The sequence below is a fragment of the Tenrec ecaudatus genome, chromosome 12 (genome assembly GCF_050624435.1).
Source record: "Tenrec ecaudatus isolate mTenEca1 chromosome 12, mTenEca1.hap1, whole genome shotgun sequence".
In the NCBI taxonomy this organism is placed as follows: Eukaryota; Metazoa; Chordata; class Mammalia; order Afrosoricida; family Tenrecidae; genus Tenrec; species Tenrec ecaudatus.
Genome location: NC_134541.1, coordinates 554,917 through 579,984, shown reverse-complemented (window position 1 = coordinate 579,984; position 25,068 = coordinate 554,917). Strand labels below are relative to the sequence as shown.

General features: G+C 60.7%; 3 protein-coding genes across 12 annotated transcripts in view; 2 read left to right on the top strand and 1 right to left on the bottom strand.

Moving 5' to 3' along the window:
• Nucleotides 1-2,065, bottom strand: part of DIDO1 (death inducer-obliterator 1) — a 42,776-nt gene extending 40,711 nt beyond the window's left edge. For 2 of the 3 annotated variants that reach the window (XM_075528327.1, XM_075528331.1), the window contains exon 1: nt 1,907-2,065. The gene's annotated coding sequence lies outside the window, so the exon portion shown is untranslated. The remainder of the gene's footprint in view (nt 1-1,906) is intronic. The other variant, XM_075528330.1, reaches the window with a different exon arrangement.
• A 101-nt stretch (nt 2,066-2,166) lies between these two features.
• On the top strand, nt 2,167-8,468 carry GID8 (GID complex subunit 8 homolog). Of its 6 annotated transcripts, XM_075528335.1 has the most exons (7): nt 2,167-2,365; nt 2,838-3,004; nt 3,640-3,728; nt 5,290-5,417; nt 6,815-7,011; nt 7,125-7,322; nt 7,672-8,468. In XM_075528335.1, the coding sequence occupies exons 4-7, from the start codon at nt 5,300-5,302 to the stop codon at nt 7,843-7,845; spliced, it is 687 nt and encodes a 228-aa protein (XP_075384450.1). In that variant the 5' UTR covers nt 2,167-2,365; nt 2,838-3,004; nt 3,640-3,728; nt 5,290-5,299; the 3' UTR covers nt 7,846-8,468. The 6 variants fall into 6 exon arrangements, with proteins under 6 accessions (XP_075384450.1, XP_075384451.1, XP_075384447.1 ...); XM_075528336.1 differs by lacking the exon at nt 3,640-3,728 and having other exon boundaries at nt 2,912-3,004; XM_075528332.1 differs by lacking the exon at nt 3,640-3,728.
• A 5,164-nt stretch (nt 8,469-13,632) lies between these two features.
• SLC17A9 (solute carrier family 17 member 9) lies at nt 13,633-23,868 on the top strand. Of its 3 annotated transcripts, XM_075528325.1 has the most exons (13): nt 13,638-14,100; nt 16,713-16,910; nt 17,190-17,329; nt 18,548-18,647; nt 18,764-18,894; nt 19,392-19,488; nt 19,649-19,745; nt 20,236-20,323; nt 21,064-21,098; nt 21,658-21,773; nt 22,243-22,298; nt 22,424-22,453; nt 22,905-23,868. In XM_075528325.1, the coding sequence occupies exons 1-13, from the start codon at nt 14,042-14,044 to the stop codon at nt 23,066-23,068; spliced, it is 1,311 nt and encodes a 436-aa protein (XP_075384440.1). In that variant the 5' UTR covers nt 13,638-14,041; the 3' UTR covers nt 23,069-23,868. The 3 variants fall into 3 exon arrangements, with proteins under 3 accessions (XP_075384439.1, XP_075384441.1, XP_075384440.1); XM_075528324.1 differs by lacking the exon at nt 22,905-23,868 and having other exon boundaries at nt 13,633-14,100; nt 22,424-22,898; XM_075528326.1 differs by lacking the exon at nt 22,424-22,453 and having other exon boundaries at nt 13,637-14,100.
• Nucleotides 23,869-25,068: the final 1,200 nt, after the last annotated feature.

Genomic DNA, 25,068 nt, shown 5'->3' with positions numbered 1-25,068 from the left:
GGATGGGGACGAACATCGTGGCTGCAACAAAGGCTCAGACACAGCACAGCTGTGAGGATGGCGCAGGGCCGGCAGGGTTTTGTTCTGCTGTGCAGAGTGCCCGACTTGCTGGCAGCGAACAACAACGGAGTTGAGGTGTGTCACACAAACTCGATGGCAGCAAGTCTCCATGTGGGAGGCAGAGTTGGTGTTGCGGTGGGGTAAGTGCCCCCGGAGGGAATGCTAATCTTCCAGGATATGGGCAGGTACATTTCCAAGTGGCAGCAAGGGACAAAGAGGTTGCCATGACGAGTTATCTAAAATAAAGAACTTGGAAAAGGGGACCCCTCTTCGTTAATCTTTTTAATTTGCATTTTCCTTACATCCTCACAATTCCAAGCCATCATCAGCTTGGCCCCTGAGATTATCACCGCATCACCCTAACTGGTATCCCTCCCAGAGGGCCTACCTGCTACTCCCCTGACCCAAACATCTGTCCTCTTAATATCCTCCAGGGGTGACGCCCACTCCTCAAACACAGGCAGGAGCCACGCCTCACAGCCTCACCCCACCCACCTAGTAGTACCTTCAGTTCTCCCACCAGCAAGCTCTCCCAGCTGGCACTACAGAGCCAGACCCCTGTGGGCAGGACACTTCCTGCCTGTCCCAACTGAGACCAGTCTTTCTTGAGAACCTGTGTCCTAACCAGGCTGGACCAAGACCCTCTCCTTGATATTCATCTGGTACCCTCCACACAGACTCCCGAGTGTGCAGCAAATCGCCCCAGACCTGTGCACCTCCAGGTAGGGGATCTGCTTCTAGCTGAGCACTTTTCTGCCTCTTGACAATCGCTTCATCCGATGGTGTATGATGCCTTGGGAACAGTTTTAATGCCGTCTCAATAATAAAGCTTTTTGTGCAAAAAGGCTGGAAAGCAGTAGCAAGGCGCTGTCTATTCCCTGGAATCGGGGAGGAGGATGTCAGTAGGGCTAGGGGACTGGTTGTTGAGGGGAGGGAGTGCTGAGCTGGGTACAGCCCCAGCCTCTTTAGACTGGAATGGTTACTCACTGCCTTTGAGAATTCTGCACGAGTAACTCTGAAAAGCATTTTAAAGCTGTGTTTCCCTTGCTAGTTTTTAAGTTGGCACCTAAGATTATTGATCACAGGTCAGAGTTGCAAAGGACGCAATTTGTGATAGTGGTGCAGCTGCAGCTTCAATAACTGGTGTCGAAATCGAGACCTGCAAGTCCAGTGTGTTCACTGGCTGGAAGAGAACAGCCCGAACCCGTCTTCACCTCTCTGGGCAGGCTTCAGGTTGCAAAGGTGAACGAGCAATGAATGCCACCAACCCACCTCACTCCTGGTCTAGTTCTCGCCGGAGGCTACGGCGGGCTGCCTCTCAAAGTTTCTAAGGACACGTCCGCCCTGCTGCGCAGTGACACCTTCACCGTGACCCTCCCTCCAGCACCGGGAAGTCAAGACAGATGCAATCAAATAAGCAATCAGACCCACAAACGCGCGCTCTGGCCTCGGCGGGCGCTCCCCCGCGTGCCCGCCTCTCAGGGTGGTCCTCCTCGAACCCCCGCCCCGTGGTCACCCTCTCGAACCGGCCGGTCCCTTCCGTCGGCGCAGGCGCCGCAAACGAGCGTTTGTGGGGCGAGGTGACAGTGCTGAACCGGAGGGGCTCCCTGCGGGGCTCTTTCACCCATCTGACCTCGAGGGGGTCTGCGCTCCACGACCCTCGAGAAATAACCTCGACGGCCTTCGTCAAAACCCGCGCCCGGCCCGGCCTAACGGCACCGCCCTCTGGCCTGGAGAGGGCTAGCGCCCGGGATGCAAGGCCGTCGGGAAGCGGCTCCGTCTGCGGGGCGACATAGGAGCCCCGGACAGCTTTTCCCCCACCCTTGTCCCATTCCCCAAGCCTCACACAAACGACGGGAAAGGACGCCGGAATCTTCGCACCCAAATGAGTTTAGACGTCGCCATTCCGCGCAAAGTTTCTGCATCCGGACGCCGCCTCGTCAGCCATTTTCCACCCCCCTGTGGAAGTGGTCGATGCCTTTTGACTCTCGCGCCAACCCGTAGCAAGGGCACCGCGCGAGGGGTACTTCTGCGCAAGGACGGAAGTGCGTTTGCGCTTCCGGGCGGCCGCCGGGCCCCGCCCCCCTCGCGGGAGCGCTCCATTGGTTGCCGGCTGAAGATATCGCGAGAGGAGGCTGAGGGGGCGGCCGCCGGTGTGTCGCCTCCTGCCCTCGCCCCCGCCCCGCTGCGGCCGCCGCCTCCTCTCCTCGGGCGCCACGGCCCGCTCTTCAGCCCGGTCCCAGCCCCCGAGCGGCCACCCAGCAGCCGCCGTCTAGACCGCGCCGCGCGGGCGGCGGGCCCCACGGTAAGATGGCCGCTGCGGCCGAGCGTCGCCGGAGCGCGGGGAGGGCGGGCGGACCGGGGCCCGTGGGCAGGTTGGAGCCTGTAGCCGGGCCGAACCGGCCCGAGGGGCGTCTCACGTGGGAGTGTCGCGGGCGCGAGGGGCGACAGCGGACGTGTGTCCCCTTGGACTCGCTGTGTGGCGGCGTCTCACGGCCCCGTGCTCACACCCGCGATGGACAGGCTGCTCGGCGTGCCGTGCCGTGCCTGGGGGGACCTGGGAGCTGTCAGCCGGCCTGCCCTTGGGAGGGCCCGGGGGTGCCTGGCTGGCAGGGCCGCCCTGGATGAACGCGGAGCAAGCCTGCTTCTTAAAAGCCGGTTCGGGGCAGGAAAGCCCCTGGTGGTGGAGGCCCGGAGGTCCGGGCACCTGGGCAGTTTGTGCTGGGGGTGGGCAGCCCACACCGCCGTGGGCTCTGAGAAGGGCGCTTGCTTCACAGGTCGGGGCCATCTCCGGATCCAGGTCTTCTCTCAGGAATGCGCGTGACACAACACTGCCTTGATATCTCTCCAGCATAGCTCCTGGGAGTCTCGGGCGACTCTGGGATCTGGCCTCCTGGGCTGTGGCCTGCGCTCCTCTGCTTCCCCACGGGCACTTTCTCCCTAGGTGAGCTCGCCCAGCCTGCGCAGGGAAGTGCATTTCTTTGTGGATATTTTCTTAATTGATGTTTCCAGTGCCTGGGACCTGTAATCAGTGTCCTACTTGATTTCTCCACCTACTTGTCTTAATAGTCTCCCCAAACTTGCCCTGCTCCCCAAACCTGTTCCACTGCCAGTTCATCTTCCTAAGCCCTGGCCCCATATGCCAAAGGTCTCAATCCTGGCACCTCCAGTCTTCCAAGGTCCTCCCCATGTCCCATTGTGGCGTCAGTACCCAAATCATTGGATCTGGCCTGCCTTCCTCTCCTCGGCCCACTGACCTGCATTCCGTCCAGCACTCTTATTCAGTTATTTTACCAGTGACACAACTCCACGTGTGTCCCTGGGCATAAAGTTACACCCACAGTGTTTGTGCACCTGTAATTCACAAAACTACAGAATGATGGGCCGTTGCACACCCATGACCCATCCTAGGAGCTAGCACCCCCTTCCCCATAGGTAACATCCAGGCTTGCTAGTTCCTGCCCTTCATCATTAACCCTGTAGGGTCGCCCTGAGTCAGAGTGGACTCAGTGGTGGCGGTGAGTGAAACCCTGTCGTGAAAACATGGTTCTGCTACATCTGCATGTGTTCTTCAAGCAGGTTGTGTCTGATGTCAGCAAAGCTGTGGCACCACACTTGGGCCTGTGCGACTTGCACCTGGGCAGCTTCTGGGAGTCATCTTTGTGACTGTGAGCTTGCTGTACAACTTCAAGGTCAAGTTGTGTTGTGTGAGCAGCTGCAGTTCCTTCTTGGCCACCCAGAAAACCCAGTAGCTCTGAAAACCACGCCCTTTTGCTTGTAACCCCTCTGGGGATAAAACTGCCTGATTATGACTGTTTAACAGGCTTTGTCTTCTTTGCTTGGCTGCTTTGTGGGAGGATGTCTGATTACGAGATGCCTGCCTCAGAAACCCTAACGCCCCTCTCGCAGTGAGGATGCTTCATAATGTAGGGTGAATTGTGCCACATGTATGTTCTGCACTCTGAAGGATTCTGAGTTCTAGAACACATCACCCCAATGGAGCCTGAGTCCCTTCCATCCCACAGCTGTTTAGGGCAGCAGGCTGTATGTCCCCTGGTGCACATTTGTGAGTTTTTTTAGAGTCCACATCTAGCCCCGGTGGAGTTGCTGGGTTGGGAAAAAGAACCCCTCCCCGCCACCTTATCTACTAGCTCATCATCCTGTGGTGGTTCACTTGGTGGCTGTGATGTCAGAAGTGTGCCACTGGTATTTACATTCCAGTCGGGTCACTTGTGGTGGGCAGGTTTCAGCAGAGCTTTCAGGCTAAAACAAACTAGGAAGAAAGGCCTGGCGATCCACCTTCAAACATTAGCCCTTGAAAACCCTGTGGATCACAGCAGAGCGTGGTCCAGTGTGGTGCCGGAGGATGAGCCCCTCAATACGCAGTGGCTAAAGCAGTGTCCTCCAGCACAGGGCAGCCTGCACGAGCCAGCCGACCCGCAGTGTGTTCTGTGAGTCACTCAACAGCTGCTGGTAAGGACTGGGAGCGCACGTGGGCCAGCTGGTTCCCAGTTGTTAGGCCAAGGCATGGTGACCCCCTGTGCAGCAGAGCCCAGTGCCACCTCACTGGTGATTATGTTTGACGCCAGTCTGTCTTCTTGATGCCCTCCCACTCCACCGAGCCTGACGTCCTCTTCCAGGGGCTGGTCTCTCTCCACCCCTGTATTCTAAGAGCAGTGGGAAAGTGTTCAGGGGATTCCAGGCTTTGTTTGCACTTGGTATTGTCAGGCTTCTTAGTTGTTCCGTCCACAAGTCCTGGTGGCATGGGGGTTTCCCCTGTGTGCTGCATGTCAGCAGTTCAGAACCACCGGCCACTCCACCAGAGAAAGACAGAGCTGTCACCCCTGTCTGGTAGGGTCGCTATGAGTCGGCATGGACTCCATGGCAGTGAGTTTGGCGGGTTTTGTTTTGCTTTTTTGAGTGGGTGTATGACCAGAGCCTGTCATCTTTAAGCTTGTAGCTCCCCAGGGGCTGCCTTGAATGGATAGTGGAGTCTTGGTATCTTTCTCCAATCTCTTAGTCTCTTTGCTCTAGATCTCTCAGCACCTTTCTCTTACCTTCTAATCACGTAACCATCTTCTTGGTCTCCAGACACGTTTGTACCTCGGGCCTGGCTTCCAGGGTGATGGTCTCCTCCCCCTCCCCGTGCTTACCCACCAGCAGCTTGCTCTCCATTTCTGGAGCGCTGACTGGTCGGACCTAGATGCCAGGGCTTTCTTTTCCTTGTAGAGTAACCAGAATGAGCTACACAGAGAAGCCCGACGAGATCACTAAAGATGAGTGGGTGGAGAAGCTTAATAACTTACACGTTCAGCGAGCAGACATGAACCGGCTCATCATGAATTACCTCGTCACAGGTAACGGTGTGCACACACCAGGGGTGGGAGTCCTCGGACACACTCCCCTTCTGTACGTGTTTCCCTGTTGCTGAGGACCGGGGAGTGATTGCTGTGTGCAGACACGTCATAAATGCGGGTGGGTGTGCATGTCGCTTAATGTTGCTCGGGCATCTGACTGCATGTGCGCCCCTGCTCTCAAGTCAGAATTGACTTGATGGCGATGGATAATGACTTTTAAGACCCCAAACACAAACTTGCCACACTGGACCACAGTCAGATGAGGCCAAGGATGGGTCCCGGCTACAGACTGGGTAGCTCGGTGTTGTCTGGTGAGTGGGCAGTGGTAGTGGCGGTGGCAGCAGTGCTTGCTGCTCCTGTTGTAGGCAAGCAAAACAGCCGCCTGGCAGGGTGACCCTTCCCGCTGTACTCTGCTCTGCCTGCCATTGCCAGTCCTCTAGCTGCCCAGGCCCCACGAGGACAGCCCACAGTGTGCTCCCATGAGGCTTTGATAATGCTGTTGAGTCACCATCTAGGTGCACACGGTCCTGTTCCACGTAACACAGGAGTCCTGGCGGTTTAGTGGTTACACACTGGGCTGCTAACTGCAAGGACCGGAGTCAAACTTGCCAGCTGCACCAGAGGCAGAGGGGGAGGCTGCCCACCCCATAAAGATGTGTTCTGAGGCACTGTGGGGCACTGTGAAGTACTGTGCCCCATCTCCCACAGGGCCGGTGAGCCTGGGGCCGTCTTGCCTGCGGGGTTGGGTTTAGGAGCTGATGTGGTATAGTTGGGCATTAAGCAGCAGGTACCTCTGTGCCCTTCATCTTGTGAGAGACGCTTCTAGGAGACCAGGTATTCGGGGATCTCAGACCAAAGGGGACTCGTGGGGCCTTAGTTTTGGGTTTTATGGTCACGCACTTAGGAGAATTAAGGATGCTCTGAAGCAGGAGTCAGGTCCCCTGGCCAGAGGCATGAAAAGTGGTTGCAGGTCCTCAGGCTCAGCAGCCCTCACAACGGTCTGGGAGTTTACTCATAAAGCAAGTTCTCTCCACTTGATCCCAAGGAGAGGCGGGTAAGAAGGTTTGGAAGGTGATGGGGCATGCGTGGCCTGGGCGGCACAGACTCTGGCTTTGATGTTGGGAAGAACTGCCTCGCTGGAGACTCACCTGGCACCAGCCCAGGCTGACCAGCGTCTGTGCGGTTGGTCTCGGCCTTTTCGTGCCATGCGCCCAGCAGAGGGGAGTTGTCCCTGGGTGGAGAGGGGTGTGGTGGGTGGGGAGTGGGGCTATCTCGAGTCGTCAGTGTCCCAGTGAGGCTGTGGGGTGGCGCCCAGGGCTCCTGGAAGAGGAAGGCTGTAGGCTGGACCTGAGAGCCTCCTGCCTGAGCTCCTGATGGGAGGGACCTTTCCTTGTCAGAGGGCTTTAAGGAAGCTGCAGAAAAGTTCCGGCTGGAGTCTGGGATTGAGCCTAGTGTGGACCTGGAAACGCTGGACGAGCGAATCAAGATCCGGGAGATGATCCTGAAAGGGCAGATCCAAGAGGCCATCGCGCTCATCAACAGCCTGCATCCCGAGCTGCTGGACACTAACCGCTACCTGTACTTCCATCTGCAGGTGAGCGGTGCAGGCGCAACCGCGTGCTGCTGTCACAAGGGGTTGGTGCTGGGCCTGTCTCACTGCAGCCACCCAGCTGTGCCACCTCAGCTGCTGTCTTTGTCCCTGAGCAGCAGCAACACCTGATCGAGCTGATCAGGCAGCGGGAGACAGAAGCGGCGCTGGAGTTTGCCCAGACACAGCTGGCCGAGCAGGGCGAGGAGAGCCGAGAGTGCCTGACGGAAATGGAGCGCACACTGGCCCTGCTGGCCTTCGACAGCCCCGAGGAGTCGCCCTTCGGAGACCTCCTCAACATGATGCAGCGGCAGAAGGTTAGGTGCTGGTGGGTGGGGAGGGAGCCTCAGGGGACCGACTAAGATGTGAGTGTCAGCAAGGCGCTCACCTGCTGCTCGGGCTCCAGGCTGAGGCCCTGGACTGCGCAGCTCATCTCCCTCTGCTGAGCTCCAGAGAGAGCAGAGCGGGGTCTCAGTCATGCCCGTTCCCAGCCAAACACGACAGTGGGTCACGTCTCCAAACACACCCTCCCTCCCCACCTCTCACGACAGACAGGACCTGCTCTTACCCGTCTGTCTGCGTCTGTCCCCCTCAGAGGGCGGGATGTGGCAGGCCCTTGCTCTCCCCAGCGCCCTACCATCATCAGTCAGCATGCTTACTTCCCAGGTGTGGAGCGAGGTGAACCAAGCTGTCCTCGACTATGAGAACCGAGAGTCCACCCCCAAGCTGGCCAAGCTACTGAAACTCCTGCTTTGGGCTCAGAATGAGCTGGACCAGAAGAAAGTGAAGTACCCCAAAATGACAGACCTCAGCAAGGGGGTGATTGAGGAGCCCAAGTAGGTCCACCAGTTGGCGCCCCAGCGCGCCATATGTCCGGGACTGATGGCAGCAGAGGACAGACGGACACGGGCTTGGGTTTTATTTTGAGGCAGCTTCTCTCCCGGAGCCTTGCTCTGCTGCAGGTGCTGGAGCGCTGGGGCGGCACCACCTGTCGCTGTCTCGGAGCCTCCGCTGCAGGGCTCCTCACAGGCACCGAGGGCTGAGGGCTGCCTACTGGGGGACATGGCCTACTCAGGCCCCAGCTGGGAGGGTGAGGAAGCATGGGTCTGTTTCTCTCAGGGCTTAGAGGCAGACGCGGGCTTCCTCACACCCCTTTGGGCTGGCAGGCTTTTGGTGAGACATGGCACCCTCCCTCGGTTGTTCATTTTTCATAGGACAATATATACATTTGTAAATCCTCATGCAAGGACTTGTGATGCGTGCGGGTCTGGAGTTTGATTTCCTTCCCTGGGGCCTTGGGCTGTGTGCTTCAGGCTGTGTGCGTGCGTAGGGGGGCAGGCTGCGTGGTCCTGTTTTTCCGTGTGCGTGGGTGGAATTGAGAGCTGCGCCACACCGGCCTGTGACCCTCTTTTCTAGACAGTTTGCTGGAAATAAAGGCTTCTCTGATTTCAACAGTGACCAAACGACCTCAGGACATCTTACTCACTGGAAACCGACATGGGTGTCCTGTGATGGTGTGAGACTCCATGCTGTGGGCGACAGGAGCACTGGGTGCTGGAGGTGCCCCTGTGTGAGGCCGTCACGAGAGCCATGGATGACCCAGTTAGAGCTCAAAGCATCCATCCAGGGTAGCGTTTGGTGCTCATCTGTCACCTGCACCATTGCCTGGGTTTGGTGGGAAGTGTGTGCTGAGCCTGGGGCTTCCCAAAGGCCGGGCTGGACGCCATGCCAGGGGCCGAGGATCCTCCGACTGCCTTGGCACACGGAGCGCGAGCACACACATGGGAACCAAGGCTTAGGGAGGATGCCAGTCCTGTTGATGGTGGGGATGTTTATGCCTGTGACTTAGGAAGCAAGGGGTGCCTGGGCCACTCAGGTTAGATGGGTGTGGCCTTGTCCACACGGACGGTGGAGGCAAGTTGGCAGGTGTGCACAGGCCCTTGTGCTGCAGGTGGTGGTGCATCTGCCTGGAGTCCAGCTCTGCTGTTACTTCCTAAGGGCATGGCTCACTTGACACGTCATCTCAGCATACCCAGATGATGCACTCAAGGGTCCTTGGGAGGTGCTCATACCCTGCCCTCGGCCCTGGGTGCAAAGTGCCCTCCTCCTGCCAGCTGTAGCCAGTCCTCAGCTGGGATCTGCCCGGGGCTGAGGACAGAAGAAACCTCGAGGGAGCTGCACGCTTGGGACGTTGGTGGGTCACTAGCGTAGAAGCTGGCCTACTTGTCTGGAGAGAAGTGTGGTGAAACGGTCTGGAGCAGCACCAGCTCGCTCAGCGGATCCCTGCTCACCTGCAAGGAGTACGTGAGAGTTCACGTGTGAACATGTAGCCATCGGGACCCAGATGCTGCCCCGACACAGCGACCCTGCACAAAGGCAGCAGGACCCCTCTGGGACAGACAGCTCATCCTCTTGAGGAGTAGTTGGACTCAAGAGGCTGACCTTGTGGTCAGCAGCCCTCTGCGCCACCAGGGCTCCTGAGTCCATGTGGCTCAGTCAACATCTGAAGGGAGGGTCTGGCTGCGGAAGGCCAGTGCTCGCACGAGAGCAGCCCGCTCTTGGCAGAGGCACCAGAGGGGGTAAGAGCAATGCAGGTGTTGCCCTGAGCAGCCCACATCCACAGGAGCCACCACCAATGTGAACCCCAGGCCCAGGGCAGTACTTCCCCTTGGCGGGGGGGGGGGGAACCCTGGGGTCCTCACTCCAGACTTTTCCCCACCTTGTAGGTGTTTTGTTTCCTATTTCAGCAAGCAAACAAACAGCCCTGAGAGCGGGGAGCCTGTGAGCCCTGTTGCCGCCCCTGCTCAGGCCAGGCCCAGACACTGGGCGAGTGTCACAGGTGGTTCTTGGCGCACCTCCCCGTGGAAAGTGCCATGAAGTCAATGCAGCGTGAGGAGTGCTGGTCCTCTGACCGCTCAAACCCACAGGAGGGACCCTCCCAGGAGAATCTTTCTGAGACTCCTGGAATCAGGGTGTCTGGGTTTTTGGAATGGCACACACTTCCAGGAACCAGCGTTGGTGATCCAAGTTGGCACATGGCTGCAGACTGGTGGTCCTGTGGATGCTGCTGTAGAAATACAGGTTGGCAAGCATGGGCCTCTTCCAGCTGACCCCTCATGCTGAGATCCGCAGACCTGGACACTAGTTCAGACAATGTTCGGCAAGGGATGTTGATTTGTACTTCCCTGCTTCTGCCTTCTGCACACTGTTCACCTGGAAGCATGGTGGGAACAGGGCTTTCAGGAAGATCCTGGTGCATTTTATATGAGGCCAAAGGACTCTTGACCATCCGGAGCCGAGGCTGGGTCAGCACACAGGACTCCTGCAGCCCTCAGTGGCCCCTGCTTTGTTGGCAAGTTCTAAGCCACTGCAACGGTGCCGTTTGGATAATGGCTGTGCTTTTGCTTCAGGAAGCAAAGCATTCCCTTAGCTTTTCCGCAGACTACACTGTTGCCACACGACTAAGCGCATCATCAGCCATCTGGCTGCCTTCCCTCAGCCCAGCCCCACCCCTCCTGCCCTCGCTATCTCTGAAGGCTGCACGGCCAGCCGCCTGCTCGGACTCTGATAGTGACGCGCTCCCATTTGCCTGGGAACAGCATCACGGTCATTACGAGCTCGATTTGGGTGGTTGGCCCTAGTGATGCCCAGTCAGGGCGAAGGACACATGGTGTGCTGCCCGGCCACAGTGCTGTGTGGCACATTCTGGTCCTGTGCGGTGCGGCCTGCCAGGGTGTCCCCTCTGCCTGGCTCCTAGTCTCTTATTTGTAGGCTGGAGCTATTTTTTGTTCCCCATCCCCACCCCCCAGGGTTTAAGTTACAATACCACATTTTTTAATGGAAATTTGCAAACATAAATAACCCAACCAGCCCACATCCTGCACTTGGCTTCCCAACCTCAAAGGACAGATGGGCCACTTTTTCCCAGAGGTACGGGTACCTGCCCCTCACTGCCCCTGTCCCTCTCCCCACCCAGCAGAGGCATGGCCTGCCCCGGGTCCAGCTCTCCCCTGCCTGCTGAGTGACCGGTCTGGATGCAGCCTTCATCTGCTCTTCCCGCTCCTACATGCCTCTTTCCCAAAGGAAGTGGATGGAGGGCCTGGCCGCCATGTGACCAGCCTTGGCATGGCCTGAACCTGTTGCCTTTCAGGACGCAGATGCCAGCCTGAGAAGGGGCGCGGAAGGGGCAAGATGTCTTCCCCTCTGAGTGCATGCTTATGTTTTGTAGCAGGAAGTGGGTACTGACGTGGCTGTGGGGTTTTACACGACTGGCCTCTAGGCCTGACACCCGCTGTCCCCAAAATAAAATGACAAGTGGATGTCCCCATTGCCCTTTATGAACTCCATGTGTGGCACCGGCCCTAGAGCAGTGGTTCTCAGCCTGTGGGTTGCCACCCCTTTGGGTGTCAAACGGCCCTTTCACAGGGGTCTCCATCACAGTAGCAAAATGACAGTTAAGAAATAGCAACAAAAATCACGTTATGGTTGGGGGTCACCACAACATGAACTGTATTAAAGGATTGTGGCATTAGGAAGGTTGAGAGACACTGCCCTAGAGGAAGGGGGAGGGGGGGCTGTACCACAGGCATGCGGTGCCCTGCCCCCAAGCTGCTGCCCAGGAATCGCTCCCCACCTGGCTGCCTGGGCTCATTTCCTGAGACTCAGACACTGCTCTGCAAACAGGTCTCCTTGCAGCAGGGCAGGCCAGTCTTCAGGGTTCCTAGGGGTGGGAGAATGAGGTGGGCACTGTTCCCTGCTGCCCCCTCTTCCCCCACCCCCACATACTTCTTACCAGTGCTCTACACACAGACCAGTACAGGTGTGTACCACACACACACTGCCTGCCACACCCACCCACACATCTGTACAGGTCTGTCCCACGAATACACTGCCCGCTGCATACACTCATACCAGTCCAGGTCTGTGGCACGCACACCTGCACCCATCCATACCCCCTGCCCTGGCAGCACCCCTTGCCTCTGCTACTGGCTGACGGCAGTGACCTGCCCTCCCTGCCCCCACACCATGGCCTGCACTCTGGCACCAGGCGGCTCCCGGAGGAGGGCTCCAAGTCAGGAAGCCCTCCTCTCCTGAGTCTTCAGCCAGGGGACAGGAGTGCCCTCTCCAAACAAGGCCTCAGGGTCTCTGGCCGAAAAGGTGCTACTTCTCCCTTCCTCTCCCCTCCCCTCCCCTCCCCTCCACCAGCCAACAGAATCCCTGCAGCGCTTGCCCCTTCCTCTCACTAGAGCCCCACCCAACTGTCTCCACCCCGGCACCCTGGAAATCCTTTCCCCGCTCATCACCTACCTCCCAAGGGTGCTGCCCTGGGTGGGAGCAGAGGGCTGGCTAGCTGACCACTGACCACTCCTGAGCTGTGAGTGCATGACCACAGGTACTGCCACCTGAATGCTGGGAGGGCAGGTGGCTCAGAGCAGGGAGGGCTGTGGGCCCCCTCAGTCTGGGCAGCCCTAGAAGGTGCTCAGGACACCTCACCTGACTGGCCAGGGCAGAACTGCCCTGTGGACTTCTAAGGCTCAGTCTCTCCAGCAGCCCTCTACTGAGTGACTAGCTCTCTTGGACCACCATCCAGGCCCCCTTATAGATCTTGGGGGGTGGGAGGGGGCAGGCTTGGATGGGGTGGGGGACACTTGGTTAACTCAGCTGCTGCAGTTTTCATTAGATCTGCACAGTCCTTTTTTTTTTTTAACATTTTATTAGGGGTTCATACAACTCATCACAATCCATACATACATCAATTGTACAAAGCATATCTGTACATTTGTTGCCCTAATCACTTTCAAAGCATTTGCTTTCCACTTAAGCCCTTTGCATCAAGTCCTCTTTTTCTCCCTCCCTCCCTGCTCCCCCTCCCTTATGAGCCCTTGATAATTTATAAATTATTATTTTTTCCTATCTTGCCCTGTTCCGCATCTCCCTTCAACCCCTTTTTCGTCCCCCAGGGAGGAGGTCACATGTAGATCCTTGTAATCAGTTCCCTCTTTCCAACCCACTCACCCTCTCTTCACAGTCCTTTGAGGTCGGGGTCTGTCTCCACCTCTTCCAGCATCTTCAAGATGGGGATCATTCCCCCCCCAAAAAATAGAATGAAATCAATTGAGACTCATGGCCACCCTGTCACACAGAGCAGACCTGCCCTATCTTCAAGGTTGTCGATCTTCACTGAGCAGCTTCACTGAGCAGCTTGACGTATCTCATGGCAGCCGAGTTCTTAGCCACCAGGTCACCGGGGCCAGGGTCAGTCCGCGCCCCGCTTTCGCTTTCGTAGGTGGCGGACAGAGGCCCTGTAAGGTGGAGGAATGTCCCCATCAGCAGAGCAAAACGCAAGGCGACATAATGGCTTCCGCTGAGATTGGCAGTGGCTCCGGGGCCAAGGCAAGCCTGCCCCTGCGGGCTCCCAGGCTGGACCCTCGCTGGGCACTGGGCGCTGGGCGCAGGGCGCTTCTGCTCCGTTCCGGAGTGGCAGGTGGGTTTGAACCACAGCGACCGTTAGCTGCTAGGCGCTCCAGCACTGCGCTATCAGGACCCTGGGGGCCGCCCCGCCCCATCCCACCCCCACTTTAGAGGTGGGGCTGAGGTCCCGGAGGTGGTGTCTGCCCCGCCCCTCCCTCCTTTAGAGGTGGGGCTGAGACCTGCAAGGCCGGGGTCTGCCTCGCCCTTGCTTTCCAGGGGCGATTGCAGGTAGTGTAGCCAGGGTCCTCTGCGGACGGACGTGAGGACGCCCCCGGGGCCGGAGCCGATGCCGCTTCCTGGGTCGAGTCTGGCGGGTGGGCGCCAGCGGGGCTCGGGGGTGCGGCCCCGACCCGGGACGCCCAGGGAGCCGCGAGAGGGAGGGAGGCCAGCCTCTCATTTCCGCGGCGCGGGGCGGGGACCGTGGTGGCGCCCCGCCCCGCCCGCAGGGTGGCCGTCCGGGGGCGACACGTCCTGGGAGCGCCGGACGGAAGCTCCGCGGGACTGACACGTGGCCCTGGGCGGTGGCCCTGCGGTGTGGGCTCAGCCAGGCCCCGCCGTGCAGCCGATGCAGCCGACCCCGGACGAGGCCCGCGGGGACGCGGCGCAGGACGCCCCGTGGTCCAGGTGAGCCCCACTCTGCTCGGAGCTCAGAGGAGAGGCGCTTCTGCCGCTGGGAAGGAGAGGGTGCCAAGGCGGGAGCAGGGTCTGGGGCGGCGGTTGGGCAGGGAGGGAGCCGGCCAGGGTGGCTGGGCTCAGCCTGGGGGCCTCCTGGGGCGCCCCTCCCAAGGAAGAGCTGATGGGTGTGGACCAAACCCCAGACCCGCCTCTCCTTGGTGACCTGGCGTGGGAAGCCCCTGTGTGGACATCCTCTGGCCTGACACTGTCCGGTGACACGGTCACACTGCTGAGGATAGGCACAGGGACACCCGTGTCCTGGAGCTGACACTATCCAGCAGGTCCACTCCCAGGATGGTCACTAGCTGCCCCATGGCTGCAGCCCCTGCACACGAAGGAGGTGGCTGAGGTGACAGGCCAGGCATGTCCCCTACTCCTTCCCCGCCCAGGGCTCCTCACAGTGGCTTTTCCACTGCCCTGCTCTGATCCCACACCCCACCCCCTCCAAAGGGGTCTTGTCTGTCACACAGGTGCAGCCACTGTGAGTTCAGGGAATGGTGCCTGCATCCTGCCAATATCCCCACCCTGCCCCGACCTCAGCCCAGCTACCTAGTGGCCTGTCCTGTAACCAGCCATGCTCCATCTCTGGCTCTGCCCAGCACCCCTTCAGGGTTCATTCCTGCAGAGCCAGGACCCAGAGCACTAGACAGCCAGAAGGGCAGCAGGTGGGGACTTGTCCATCCGAGGCTGGGGCTGTAGCGGGGAGGGAGGCCCAGGGACCGACGCTTCAAAGGCCAGCTTGTGGGGAGGGCAGCATGGTGGACCTGCAGTGACCCCTGAAATTACAGTCATCAATTCTCCCCACCAAGTGCCAGTTAGGGGGAGGGTCTGCCCTCCAGTGCCCAGATCAGGGGCCTGCTTCTCTGCTCACTTCCTCCTGTCCAGGCTGCTCCTGCTCAACCTTCAGGTTCCTTCTTGCCCCACCCCCACCCCTCCCAGGCTAGCCTATTCTCCCCACCCCTTCTTGCCTGTCTAGTCGGCCTGTACCCGTGGGTGGGCCTAGCTCTTGGCTCACCAGGAGTAACTTGGGGGGGGGTGTCAGAATGTTATGCATACTTGACGCCCGAGGTGCAGTTCAGTCTGCAGGGCCTGCACGCTGCTGTGGGCCAGCACGGTTGTCCTCATGATCTCATCTTAAAGGCCACATAGGATGCATCCCCATTCCAACCTGTGGAGCAGGCAGGGGTGGGGCTTTGCTGGAGCACAGGGGCATCTAAGTAGGCCCCTGCAGGCTAGGGAAATGGCTCTGCTGCTCCTGAACCGTTCTAACCTGTTGGACGGTCCCATCCCAGCTGCTCTCCACCCCACCCTCACCCCCACCCATGAGGGAGCGGAGGTCCAGGCCACCAGGAGCTGCCTCAGGCTGAGCCTGTGGGCCAGCAGCGCTGCTTGTCCGCCCAGCCTGGAAAGGCAGCACCAGGTGCTTTCCTAGGCACATGTCAGTCAGCAGTTGGTGGACATTTGCAGCCCTGCCCCCAGGCCCCTGCCCTCCCCCTCCGCAAACTGGCAATGAAAAGGCAACACCTATGTGCCAGCAGAGCTTGTCACCGCCTTCCAGGCCCCACCTGTGGACACTGGCTGGAGTCCTTCATAGTGCCCCAGGGAACCGCATCCGAAGCAGGTCCACAAGCAGTTGGCCCTGGGTCCTGCCTCCCTGACCCCCGCCAGGTGCTGAGGGGGGTACATTCCATAGAGAAGCACCCTCTGGGAAGTCCCCCTGCTAGAATAGAAGGGAGGCTTTGGGGTCAGAAAGCCTATACGGAGAAGGGGCAAGGAAGTTGCCGGTGGAATCGGGGGGCCCCTTGGAGGGGGGGCATGCACAGGGAGGACGGGGCCCCACCCGCAAAGACCTGAGGCCTGGGGCCAGCCTTGCTCACCAAGTGGTGGAACAATACAGCAAAGTGGACCCAGGCCTGGCAGGCGTGTCCCCGAGTAGCAGGCCTCCCCCACCAGCACAGCGGCTCCTCTTGCTTGCCTGCCACGGGCACCTTCTGGTCAGAGGTGCCGCCATCCAGTGCTGCTAGACCTTCCCTGGCCCCTATTCCTGCCTGTTGGGGGTGCTGGGGGTGCACCCCTTTCCCGGCCCATCAGGGGGTACTGGGAGTGAACCCCCTTCCCAGAGGAAGAGATGGAGGTTCAGAGGAGCCCAGCTACCTGCCTCATTCCTGGCACACCCTGCAGCCCCAGGTGTCCAGCTGAGGCCTGCCTTGAGCAATGTCACTAAAGCAAGTCCCCTAACTTCCTTCGGTCAGGGTCATGGGCAGGCTGAGGTGGGGCGGAGAGAGGCCCAGCCCTGCTGCCTTTCATCCTCTCTCACACTTTCCATTCCTGCCCTCCCCCCTCCCCACGCCCCCACCAGTCAGTGTGTGGATCCCAGCAGCAAGGACCCAACCCTCCCTGCTGGCCCTCTGCCCCTGAGGGAGGCTGGGTCGTCCTGTGCCTGGCCGCTCCTCAGGAGCACGGGAGAGGCTGGGTATCTTCCTGGGCAGTGCGACTGTGCCTCCATGGCGGCTTGGGCGACAGAGGAGGGGCTGGGTCTCACTGCCATTCTGTGCCCGCAGGCCTGAGTGCCAGGCATGGACGAGGACTCTGCTGCTGGGCACGTGCTTGCTGTACTGTGCCCGCGTGAGCATGCCCATGTGCGCCGCCGCCATGAGCCAGGACTTCGGCTGGAGCAAAAAGGAGGCGGGGGTTGTGCTCAGCAGCTTCTTCTGGGGCTACTGCCTGACGCAGGTGGTGGGCGGCCACCTGGGGGACCGGTAATACCCCTTCTCCCCACCTGCCCCCAACCTGGGCCTCTGAGCAGGGGGAGGATGGGCTGGCTGGTGGCAGGAGGAAGGGGCCTGGGCCATTGACCAATGGAGTGGGGAGCAGAAGGGGGTCAGCTGGGGAGGGTCCTGAGGGTCCAGTCCAGTGGCCCAGCCCCATGGGGCCAAGTGGACACATGGAGACAGACAGAGGGGAGGATAGCAAGTTGTCCCCCTGCTGGCTCTCCACCTCCCTCCCCTGCCCACCCTGAACCCCGTGCTTCTCCCCAGGATCGGGGGTGAGAAAGTTATCCTGCTGTCGGCCTCTGCCTGGGGCCTTATCACAGCTGCCACCCCCCTGCTCGCCCACCTGGGCGGCACCCCTCTGGCCCTCATGACCTGCTCACGGGTTCTCATGGGCCTGCTCCAAGGTGAGTGTGAGCGGGGGCCTGGCTCCGCGTGGGGTTCTCATGGGTATGTGCAGGTGTGGGTTTGCACTGATCACGTGTGTCCACATGTGTATGTGTATGTGGCAGTGTACTTAGAGGCTCTCAGGAGCCACAAGGTGGGGCCACCGGTGGCCCTGGCCTTCATCACCACACACCCCAGTCCTGGGAAAACAACATGTTCCAGAGGGACCCCCTCTTTTCCGGTTTGCACACCTTTCTATGTCTTGAGCTTGCAGCTGCCCTCGTGAAGGTTCCCCAGGCTTCCAGGGATACTCCCGCCCCGTCCTATGCCGTTCAGGGCCCAGGGCTGCCATCTGGTCTGGTCGGCCACAGTTGTTGTGTGGCCGTGGCCCACTCAGATCCCCCCCCCCCAAACACGTAGCAGTGCCAACTCACTGGAGGCCCTCGGTGGTGGCAGAAGGGACGGCAGAGGAGGGGACGAGCGAGTGACTGAGCAGCTTCTGTGGCAGAGAGCAGGCTGCCGGGGAGGGGGTAGTGGAGAGCCCACAAGATAGGCTTTGGTCGCCTCCAGCTGCTGCCTTTGGCCTCAGAAGCTCCTGGCCCGAGCTGCAGGACGGGGTGTCCGGGGTCCATTCACCGTGTGCTCGCCCTCGATGGTGGCGTGATTGTTTGCACTTGTCACCTGAGACTCATCTACGTTCTATAATCCCCTGGAAGCCCCCCAAGTCTTAGTGTCAGATGTTCCTCCTCCATGTGGCTGGTGTTTCTGGTCAGTGCACCTCGCTACCTCCCGGTAGGCCAGCGGGGTCCCTTGCATGAGGGCATGTTGTCTGCAGGGAGGTGTCTTCTTCCCCTAGGACCAGGGGCTCTGGGTGGGCCTGAGAGCAGTGGACTGCTCACACCACCTGAGGACACGGAGACCGGTCTGCTGGGACAGCCCCACCTTTGTGGGCTTTACCTGGGCTCCCCACATCCCAGGGCTCGGGGGAGGGGGGCAAGGGCTCCATGAGCACAGCTGTAGGTGGTGTGTCGGAGGGAGGGGTGTGCGTGCGTGTACACATGTGTGCATATGTCAGTGGAGTAGAGGTGCCACTGGGAAGCAGAGCTCTTTCTACTGTAGGATGTGAGCCTGGTTCACCCTCCTCATTGGGTGAGGACCCATGAGGTGCTCCCCTCTGCTTCCCAGACCCTCCAGCCCCAAGTGACTGCAGGGGCGTGGCCTCTGCCCTTCTGTCCCAGGCGTCTACTTCCCAGCGCTGACCAGCCTGCTGTCACAGAAGGTGCCGGACAGTGAGCGGGCCTTCGCCTACAGTACCGTGGGCACTGGCTCTCAGGTTGGGTGAGTCCCATGGCAGTTGGGACAGGGGCTGGGGGACCACAGCCATATGGAGAGGGTGCCCAGGGTGTCTCCGGCAGCACTCGGCTGAGCACGTGGCCTGGGCCGTGTCCTTGCAGAACGCTGGTGACCGGCGGCGTAGGCTCCCTGCTCCTGGAGTGGCATGGCTGGCCGAGCGTCTTCTACTTCGCCGGTGGGCTCACTCTGCTCTGGGTGTATTACGTGTACAGGTGCCTACTGAGTGAGAAAGGTGAGGACACGAGGCCAGGGGGCCAGGGCCTGGCTGCCCTTCCCCTCAGGGGTCCAGGTCCACCTCAGGCAGCCTCACTGCAGAGCCTTGTGATATGGGAACCCGGGAACAGCAGAGTGAACCTCGCCTGGTCCTGCAGCATCACCGTAGTCCTGACGTGGATCACCAGGCCTTTCTTCCTACTCTGAGCCCTGGACATGTTCACCCTGTTAGTCCAGAACATTCCATCTGGAGACAAGGCTGCTGCCCTGGAGGGAGGGTTGCAGGGACTGGGGACAGGCCCTTGGCTCAGGAAGGAGGCTGGGATGCCTACCTGGGACCTGCCCTAGAAGCTAACCCCCCCCCCCGCCCTTGGGAAGCAGCCGCACAATGGGAGGTAGGCCCAGGGGACTTAGTACAGAACAGGTGGGAGATCACAGACCTCTCAGCCCGCCCCAGCCTGTTAGGGTGTCCCGCCCCCTGCTCAGGGGACAGTGCCCTGACAAGTTTCTCCTCAGACCTCCTCATTGTCCTGGGCGCACTGGCGCGAGGCCGCCCCATGTCCAGACACACCAAGGTCCGGTGGGGGCAGCTCTTTCGAAAGCCTGCAGTCTGGTGAGTTGGGGATGGCTGGTACTGGCCCGCCTCCTGGCCTAGCCATCTCAGCTATAGGCTGAACACACCTATACCCCTGCCCTGAGCTGCCGCCTGCCCCAGGGTGGCCATGCACATGCACACACACACACAGTGACGGATCCCTGCCCTCCCACTCCAGGGCAGCTGTCCTCTCCCAGCTGTCCTCTGCCTGTGCCTTCTTCACCCTGCTCTCCTGGCTGCCCACCTTCTTCAGGGAGACCTTCCCCAGCTCCAAGGTGGGTCTCTCTGGGCCTTGGGTGGGACAGGCTGGGCTGGGCTTGAAACGGGGGTCTCTAGGCACCCTGGCCAGGCTTGGTGACCCTGGGGACCCGGGCAGTCAGTACCTGCTCTCAGGCAGGTTGGGGACTCAGGTCCTGCACTGCTTCCTATTATGGTGGCAGTGTTGACTGAGGGCCTGTCCCATGTCCTCTGCGGGCTCTGAGAACCTGCCCTGAGAGCTGACATGGGGAGAAGGGGCTGGGCAGAAGTCCTGGGTGGGGAGAGACGCTGCATCTCCTGGCCTCAGGTGGTTGGGACTCTCCAGGGAAGGGGCACCACCCGGCCTGCCCCGGGGTGTGGGGTTCCTATAGGGGAGCAGTGGGGGAATGGGCTGGCTCAGGGCACTGCTGCCTGCTGACCCCAGGGGTGGCTGTGGGATCAGTGGGTCATGTGGCATGGCCAGCCCCCTGAGCTTCCCCCCAACTACCCACCCTCCTCCCCCCCTAGGGCTGGGTCTTCAATGTGGTGCCCTGGCTGGTGGCGATCCCCGCTGGTCTCTTCAGTGGGTTTCTCGCGGACTACCTCATCAGTCATGGTGAGTGCCCACTTGTGGGCTGGCCAGGTCTTAGAATGCCTCACCACGCTGGGGTCCTTGGGGTACAGCTACCACTTGGAGGAGGCCTACAGCCCAGAAGTGGCTGGCCTCAGCATGGACACAGCAGGGGGAGGCAGGGGTCCGGAGGAGCTGCTGCCCTGCCTCGGCGGTGTACCCGTTTGTTAATGGCAGAGGGACGTGGCAAGGCCACTCTCCCAGCGGCGGGTGGGCGGGCAGGCCTGAGTCAGTGGGCAGCATGGGGCACCCTTGTTTCTGAGCATGCCCACCTATACTGCGGTCCAGCCCCTCCCCCCCAGTGCTCCTGTATTCAAGCACACACAGCCCCCCGAGTGTGCTCACTCGCCCAGAGGCCGGGCCGGGGCAAGGTGTCTCCACGTGACTGTCAGGAGTCCCTGGGGCTGTGAGTGGATGCACATCACGCAGGACACTCGGTACCCACACACATGTCTCAAGCGTGTGTGCATGTGGGTGCCACACAAAGGCCCATGCGCACACACGTGTGCACCGGCATGACATGCCGTGTAGATGTGCATCCCATGCGTGCACATATCCAGGCAAGCTCACATGCCGTATTCTGTACACCACACAGGTGAACACATGTGTGTCCACGAATTCTTTCCTGTCCTGGGGACCCACCTGTGTGGCCTTCCTCCCTATGCCACCAGGAAGGCCTAGGGGCCACATGGCTAACGAGCCCCTTCCCACCCGCCCGCCCTCAGGTTACAGGACCATCACGGTGCGGAAGTTCATGCAGGTAGAACACACTCACCTGGTGCTCTGCACTCAAGGACAAGCCCCCCAAGTCAGCCGGTTTCTGGGGCCCATGCTGGAGCTCGAGCCGCCTCTGGCGGGAGTGTCCCCTGGGCCCCCACATGGGCCCTGTGCCTCTGGCATACGGACACCCCTCCAGGGGCCTGGGCTCATGGGGGCTCTGGGCAGCTTCATCTGCACCTGACTGTGGCATGCGTTGGCCCATGCGTGATGCTGACCATGAGGCTCACTGCTGTGACCACGTCCCGGGGGTGCTCACGGGGGCACAATGGCTAGGTCCCTGGGTGGCTGAGTGCGGTCTCCAGCCCCCCCATGTCCCTGAGGGCCCCTGGTCACCTTATTAGCATCAATTGGTATGGGGAGCGGGTCAGGGCAGCTCACTTTGAGCATCACAGGCACATGCTGGGGAGATGCCCAGGCCTAGGCCCCTCCCAGGAGGCAGGGCACAGGCAGGCGTGTGGGCACACCGGCCATGTCCAGGCACCCGGCAGCTGGGAGGGCAGCCCTGCTGCAGCTCTCCCACGCCCTCTGTGCGCACGCAGGCCATGGGTCTCGGGCTGTCTGGCGTTTGCGCCCTGGGCCTGGGCCACACCTCCAGCTTCTTGCAGTCTGTGGCCTTCGCGTCGGCCTCCATCGGCCTCCAGACCTTCAACCACAGGTGAGACTGCTGACGTGAGCCCGAGGGGGGCCCAGGCTCCCAGGGGGACAGGGTGGGACAGGAGGCACTTCTCTCCAGCCCCAATACCAGGGGCCCCCTTCGTCCCAGGAAGCCTGCTCTCTGAGCAAGCGACTGCCTCATTGCCCCCACCCCTGTTCTCTGTTCTGCCCTGAGCCCCAAGGCACTCCCCCAAGAACATGTGAGGGGCCTGCAGTCAGGGGGTGCCTGTGACCCCCACAGGGAGTGGGTGGGAGGGACCCACAGTCGGGGGGGCCATCTGTGTGCCCCACAGGGAGACAGAGTGAGGGACCCACAGTCGGGGGCGTCTGTGACCCCCACAAGGAGAGGGTGGGAGGGACCCACAGTCGGGGGGGTTGTATGACCCCCCACAGGGAGCCAGGGCTGTGTCTGGAGGTTGGCATGGCCCTGGCCCTTGGTCACACGGTGCTATCTTCCGGTTCCCCTTCAGTGGCGTCTCTGTCAACATCCAGGACCTGGCCCCGTCCTGTGCAGGTTTCCTGTTTGGTGAGCACACAGGGTCCCCACCGCCCCCCCCCGACATCCATCCTTCCCCCCAAAGGCTGTGAGGAGGGTCTTGGCCATCTTCTCAGACTGACCAGCCCCATCCCTGCCCTCTGGCCCATTCACAGGTGTGGCCAACACTGCAGGGGCCTTGGCAGGTAAGGGAGGCCACAATGGATCCCCAGAGGCAGGGTTCCCCCTGCCCCAGTCTCCCATCCCTGCTGGCTCCTCCAGGCCTGCCCAGGGCAGGTGGGGAGAGGGAGCACGGGAGTTCCCTTGGTCACTAGGGGTCCCACCCAGACTCAGATGTGGGGGAACACTAGCCGAGTTGCCACATCCCCGCAGCCAGTGTCCCTGTCACAGCCCCAGGGACCCGCAGGACCCACCCCCTCTGAGGGAGCACAGGGCTCAGGCCCAAGGCCCTCACCAAGTGGGCTGTTCCATCAGGTGGGGCTTCTGAGGCACCAGCCCTCTGGCAGGGGAATTCCAGAGTCCCTCTCCCCATCAGCCCCACAGGGCCATGCCAGACACCCCTCAATTCCAGGGACTATCTCTGGGGCACCCTGGGTTCTGCCAGCCCACCTGGCCCTCCTCCTCTCTCTGTTCCAGGTGTGGTGGGCGTGTACCTGGGCGGCTACCTGATCGAGACCACAGGCTCCTGGGCCTCCCTCTTTGACTTGGTGGCCGTGGTCAGTGTCCTGGGGCTCTGCTCTTTCCTGGTGTTCGGGGAGGCCCGGCGGATGGACCTGAGCCCCTCTCACGAAGACCTGTAACCCCTCCAGCCACTCTGGCAGAGCGGCCCGGCCTCCCCCCTCCTCCTGAGGCCCAGGCCTTCCCTCTCAGAGCTTGGGCTCCCCAGCAGCAGTGGGGCTGTCCCACTTGGCACAGGCTGGGGTACCCACCAAAGATTTGGGTGCCAACACACTAGTCACCATGGCCTCACTGCAGACTCTGCCTTTTCGGCTGGCCCACCCAAGCTGGGGACTGTGTGTATATGGGGTGGGGGTGTGTCTAGGAGATGCAGCTGCAGGGAACCCATATCTCTAACCACCCAGCTCTTGGGACCAGGTGCTCAGGCTTCAGATACAGTGTGTCCTTTCCTGGTGGGCTGTCCTGGGTGCTGCAGGGGGCCCCTGCCCACTTGGGGCAGTAGTCTCCCATCCCAGTGCAGTCCTGAAAACCACAAATGACCCCCCTAAATGGCCTCAGGGGGAACTCTCCCAGACTGAGACCCACAGCCTCGAACACAGGCCCCCAGAGGTGCTGCCCCTCCTCCTGGGGGTGCAGGCTGCCCCGGGGTTCTCAGCACCAGCCAACTGACTTTGCATTCTGAGAATGTCATGGGCCCCCAGCAGCTGCCACAGACCCCCATGCCCATCATCCAGGCACCCTGCAGTGACTGCCAGTGAAGAAGCCTGCCAGGCCTCTGCTGTCCACACCCACTGCTGCTGGCCCCTTCTGGAAGGGAAGGAGCTGAGGGGAGGGTGTGAAGCCCTCTCAGAGCCTGAGTCCCAAAGCCTTATGTAAATGATGACTGTTAAGAGCTATTTAAATGAAGGTCTCTAGAAAAGTCTGATTTTTACTCAGAACTTCCCTGGGAACCCTCCGTCTGGGGTGCTCTGCCACCTTTTTTTCCCCACCCTTGGGGGGACCTGTGGTTGTTACAGGTCACTGATGCAGGTGGGCTCAGCCCTGGCAGGACTCCTGGGTCCACCCTGGCCATATGTACCCACAAGTGAAGGCCAGGGAGGCCCGGGCACAGCTGGGGGTATGTGCACATGTCCCTGTCCCAGGTGTCTGTGTAGGCCTGGTAGAGTTGGCCCTGCAGGTGGGCACCCAGGAAGCCTGGCAGCAGGAGGTGGTGGCCGGGGTCAGGGGCACAGTGTGCTCTGGGACAGCTGGCCTGTGGGGGTGTCCCTTATACGACTCTCCACACCAGCCACACGGTGGACACCCACCAGCCAAGCACCCCTCCTTAACCTGCTCCCCATGAACTCCCCCTCCCTTCCACTCCTTTCCCTGGTGTGTCTCATAGCTGCCCCTGCCCCTCCCCCTCCCACACAAGGTCAGCCACTCCTGCCTCTTGGCTGCTGCTGGGGGTGGGGGCGTCCCTTTAATGCCTGAGAGTATGTGTATGGGGATGGTGGTGAGGGTTTGCATGTTAATGTGTGAGTGGCTGTGTCACACACAATGAGGATGGGTGAAGGGCAATTGGTGTGTGTGAGAACAGGGTGTGTCTGTGGGTGAGGGACAGTGTGTGTGTGTGTGTGTGTGTGTGTGTGTCTGAGGGACAGTGTGGGTGGAGGACAGTGTGTGTGTGTCTGTGGGTGGGGGACAGTGTGTGTGTGTGTCTGTGGGTGGGGACAGTGAGTGGGTGAGTGTGCACAGCTAAGGCAGGCTCTCTGCAGTACAGGCTGTTGTTCCTTGGCTGGTCGAAAGAGGGCACCATCGGACAGGATTGCGCCCGTCTGGCATGAGGCCACCCACTTTCCCCCTCCTGGGTCTGGGCCTAGCCCCTCCTGCCCCACTGAAAGAGCATTCCTGCCTTTCAAGGTCACCTTGGTAGGATGATGAGGGCAGGGAGGGTGAGTGTGAGGGGCAGAGAGAAAGAGAGAACCTGGGCCCTGCTCCAGCCCCGTTCCCAGGTCTGGTGTCCCCCACAGTGAGGAGGCGGGGGAGGAGCTAAACTGGGTATGGCAAGAGACCCAGGGGGGCAGGAGCCCCCCAGAGCAGGCTGAGTCTTCACAGTGGGGCAGGTGGGCCTGCAGGGACC